General features: G+C 47.5%; 1 protein-coding gene across 1 annotated transcript; it reads left to right on the top strand.

The window, feature by feature from the left end:
- The first annotated feature begins 1,115 nt into the window (after window positions 1-1,115).
- Window positions 1,116-2,222, top strand: LOC145714995 (coiled-coil domain-containing protein 71L-like). Its single transcript, XM_081794585.1, has 2 exons — window positions 1,116-2,007; window positions 2,216-2,222. The coding sequence occupies exons 1-2, from the start codon at window positions 1,199-1,201 to the stop codon at window positions 2,220-2,222; spliced, it is 816 nt and encodes a 271-aa protein (XP_081650711.1). The 5' UTR covers window positions 1,116-1,198.
- The last annotated feature ends 2,044 nt before the right edge of the window (window positions 2,223-4,266 follow it).

The raw sequence follows: 4,266 nt of genomic DNA, 5'->3' as shown, positions 1-4,266 counted from the left end.
AAACCAATTTGAAAATAAATTACATTTAATAAAAAAAAATCCAGGGGTTGCTCTTACTGAATATGAGGATAGCTTTCCATTTTCAGCACTTTATGAGCGTGAGGTAGTAGTAGCTTAAGCTGCGTAGATGAAAGTTTTGTTTGTGTGTTTAAGAAAAGGAGCTGAATAAAGACAGAGGCCTCTCACATGTATCACGTTGACCTTGGCAAGTTTCTCTTCTGATTGTTACCATGACTTATCACTCTTAGTGATTCACATAGTTTGGAGTCATCCTTTCATGGGGAAGTGGATTTCAGTTCATCATGGTAGGTGGTCCTTGTAGTATTTTGTGAATGAATTGTGTATGTGGTGATAATGGATGGACTATGCTGGTTGGTTTCAAAAGCACTTACACGGACGGTGTAACACGTTTTCTACCCTTGGAGTCCCATACGGTCTCTTACTACTTTGTGTATGACTTACCTGAAATATCATGAATTGGTAGGTAGTGAATAGGTTTTAGTGGCACTGAATGCCCTACTGGCCACTCACACAGAATTCGTTGACGCTTTGCTCTTAAGCACACAATGACTTGGTCTTCCCTAGGCTGCATGAAATTGAGCATGGATACTAACTAGGCAAACTGTTTGCTGCTGCTGTGAAGAACAGCTTCGTGAACTGTGAGCTGTACCAACACAGGTATGGAACCCTAAGCAAGGCACAGTATATCGGTATTCTTTGAAAGGGTAGAGTAGTTATTTCAATTTGGCTTTCAGTGCGTTGCATGACAAGGCATTTAATTAGCTAAAACCCTCTTAGAGTCATGTTTGATTGCAAGTTGTGTGTACTGTCCACCGCTAAGTGTCATTTCATGTTAGATGGAATTATTGGAGGCTGAAGCACCCGTGCATTCACCTCTAAGACAAACCTCTTGAACTCGTGAAGAATTATGGGCCTTCTCAGGTAAGATTACGTGCAGGTCTTTCTCAAGGGCATAATCTTAAACACAGCCAAACCTAAGGCAGCTGGGCAGCCCACCGTGATAAGATGTGCAGACATTGTGACCTCACAAAGCGCCTGGTCTCCTAGCAACTGCGGTGTAACTCTCACAGCCTGCCGCCTGATTTGGTTTCATGGTAGGAAATTCATCAGGGCCCTGCGGCGGCCGCGAGACCTGGCAAGCGCGGGCGGCCCCTAGCGGCCTCACATCCTGAGCAGCATGAAGAGGAGGCGGCGCTGGCCCAGGGAGGCCCTGGCCCCGGCCGCCGGGGGAGGAGCCTCTAGCGCTGCAGGAGGGGCCGCGCTGGAGGCGCCTGAGGAGAAGGTGGTGTACATGCGGTGGCAACCGTCGCGACTGTCGCTGGCCAGCAGCACCAACGCGCTGATCGACGCTTTCAAGCTATTCCTGCCCCGCAGCACGGAGTTCATGAGCTCAGACGCGGAGCTCTGGAGCTACCTCTGCAGCCTCAAGCACCAGTTCTCCCCCCACATCCTGCGCAGCAAGGACGTCTACGGCTACTCCTCCCTCCTGGCCCTGGTCCCGGACCCCTGGCACCAGCCCCCCGAGGCCCGCCTCCAGACGCGCCGGCCAGCTGCCAGGCGGAGACGCCACGGAGCCCGGACGGTGGCGGTCGGCCAGAGGAAGGTGCCGCCCCCGCCGCCACCGTCCCGCGAGGACAGCAGCCCCCGTAAGCCCGCAGCACCCGGGCCCTGCTCCAGGGGCCGCACCCTGGAGGAGAGTGGGAGGGCGGCCACCCCGACGTTGACCACCTTCCCCACCATTCGCGTAGCGGGCGACGTGTGGGTCGAGAGCAGCCTGGCAGAAGCGCGGCGCCAGGCGCGCCAAGTCCTGGGAGTGAACCTGGCACCCGTGGTGAGACTCCGCCGCTTTCCAGTGCCTGGGCGTGAGATGCGGGCCACCGCCGCGCGACCTCTCAGCCCCGGGACGGGCTGTGCCTGGAGGGATGAACCAGGGACAGCCGGGACCGCGTCCCCTAGTGCACTTTATGGGCGAAGAAGCACCAGATGGTCCAGGCCCGCGCCCCCGGGATGCGGCGCCGTCTTCTTGGACTCCCGGGCAGCAGTGCCCTCTGCTGCCTCCCAGCACCGGGTCTGCGGAGGGAGGAGACCCCTGGACCACAAGGGAGGTCCCCTTTCTTCCTAACCCCAGATTGAGATGTCTCCAGGACTGTAGGGGCAGATCCATGTTCTCTCTTGTTCCCTCTTTGGTCTGAAGTCATTAGACTTCCACCCCCACCCCCTCCAAAGGAATTTGGTTCCATGCTTGTGTAATAAAGCTAGAATTTCCTTGCTGTTCACCCACCTCCTGGCTCCTCCCGCCCCATTTTTTTTTTCTTTCTTTCTTTCTTTCTTTCTTTCTTTCTTTCTTTCTTTCTTTCTTTCTTTCTTTCTTTCTTTCTTTCTCTCTTTCTTTCCTTTTTTTTGACTGCCACTCTTTCTGGACGAATATGTGTGGAATATTCCATATATTCTGTGGAATATGTGTGGAAGATCGAATATGTGTGGAAAGTTGTTGCAATAGGTGGTATTCTCAATACCAATTGCAATAGTGGGTATTCTCAATCCCACACCTTTCTGAGTTTTAACTGGATTCCAAAGCTTTGACCAAGGATATTGTCTAAGAAATTCAAGTGTATCACTGTTAATAATGTAAGGATTTGTATGGCTTTGAATGTCACGGGCTCGGTGATTACAAACCAAAAGATTCAAAGTTCAACTGTGTACACATTCTTAAGACGTTTCTAAAGATTTTATATTGAAATGTAATGTTTATGTTTACTGAGCTCCTAAAGGAAATGGTAGACACTTGGAAGGTTTTGTTTAGTAAAATTAACTTGGGAAATTCTTTATAAGTGGGTACAATTGAAAGTGCATTGAGAAACCACACGGTTTCTATTACAAACCAATGAGTGAATTTCAAAAAATAAATGAATAAAAAACTGGTGCTGGTTATGGACATGGATGGAATCCACTCGGAAATGACTTGGCCTTGTACCAATCTCACATACTGATCTGGGAGTCTTTCCAGGATAATTTATTTTAAAATAGAAATCACATAGTGTAAATGAGTATGGGTAAGGGTGGTGACTAAACCTGCATACATAATAGCCGTTGGAATTCTCTGAAGTATTACTGATCTAGAGCGGTGGTACATTTTTTTTTTGGCACCAAATAACTGGTTGAGGTTATCTTTGGGCAAAATAGATTTTCCTCACTTGTTTTTGTCGTTGTTGGATAACAGGAAATATCCACATTACCATGCATCACTCTTATCAATATCATGGCAGTTGGTTAACAGTTTTGGTCCAGGACTTTCCTTTATTATCTTATGTCCATGCACAGTTATGTTAGCAGGTATTGGTCTTTTGTTTGACAATCAAAGACCACAGGGATCAAACAGGAGAGCCACACAGAGTACTTTTCACTTTTATGATAGTGTTTATGTCCTGTGGTCCAGCATGGAATTCTTGATTATCCAAGTGACCTCAGTTATTGGTGGCAGCAAGACTTAATGGTGTTTAGTCAGTGGTGCCGCAGCCAGATTTTACTGCGATGTCGGAAGGGCCAAGGAGTGATTTTGTACCATTATTCTTTCAAGTTTAAGTATTCTGCAATAGAACCATCCATCCCAGGCTGAAACATGACCTATTAAATCTTCCATACTACGGTTTCTCTCTGCTTGGCAGCTTTTTAGGGGAATAATGAGAGTTGTGATTTTTTTTTTAATTTTCTTTTAATGTTTATTTATTTTTGAGACAGAGAGAGACAGAGCATGAATGGGGGAGGGTCAGAGAGAGAGGGAGACACAGAATCTGAAGCAGGCTCCAGGCTCCGAGCTGTCAGCATAGAGCCCGATGTGGGGCTCGAACCCACGGACCGTGAGATCATGACCTGAGCCGAAGTCGGACGCTTAACCGACTGAGCCACCCAGGCGCCCCGAGAGTTGTGATTTTGACTCTTGGGCTTGTAGAGTTCAAATGGCATAGCTTCCTAATATACAGTTTCCCAGTAAGCCTCATATTCTTTTTTTCACTACTCAATGATAATGTGTTGTTACAAATACTGCCACATGAGTAAATAAAAGTGAATAATTATTTAAAAGATGCAGAGGGTTAAATTATACTCGTTTCATAGGAAGCTTATATAAATTTTCGTTACTAGCTTCCATTGCCAATGGTATTTCAAATACAGAGGTTTTTCTCCCCCACCCTTCCCAAATTAACTGTTTTGGCTAATTAGCCCCTGAGGGAAAGATACATATTTGTA

Source organism: Panthera onca, chromosome Y (genome assembly GCF_046562875.1).
Source record: "Panthera onca isolate mPanOnc1 chromosome Y, mPanOnc1 haplotype 2, whole genome shotgun sequence".
NCBI lineage: Eukaryota > Metazoa > Chordata > Mammalia > Carnivora > Felidae > Panthera > Panthera onca.
This window is presented reverse-complemented; position numbering and strand designations above follow the sequence as displayed.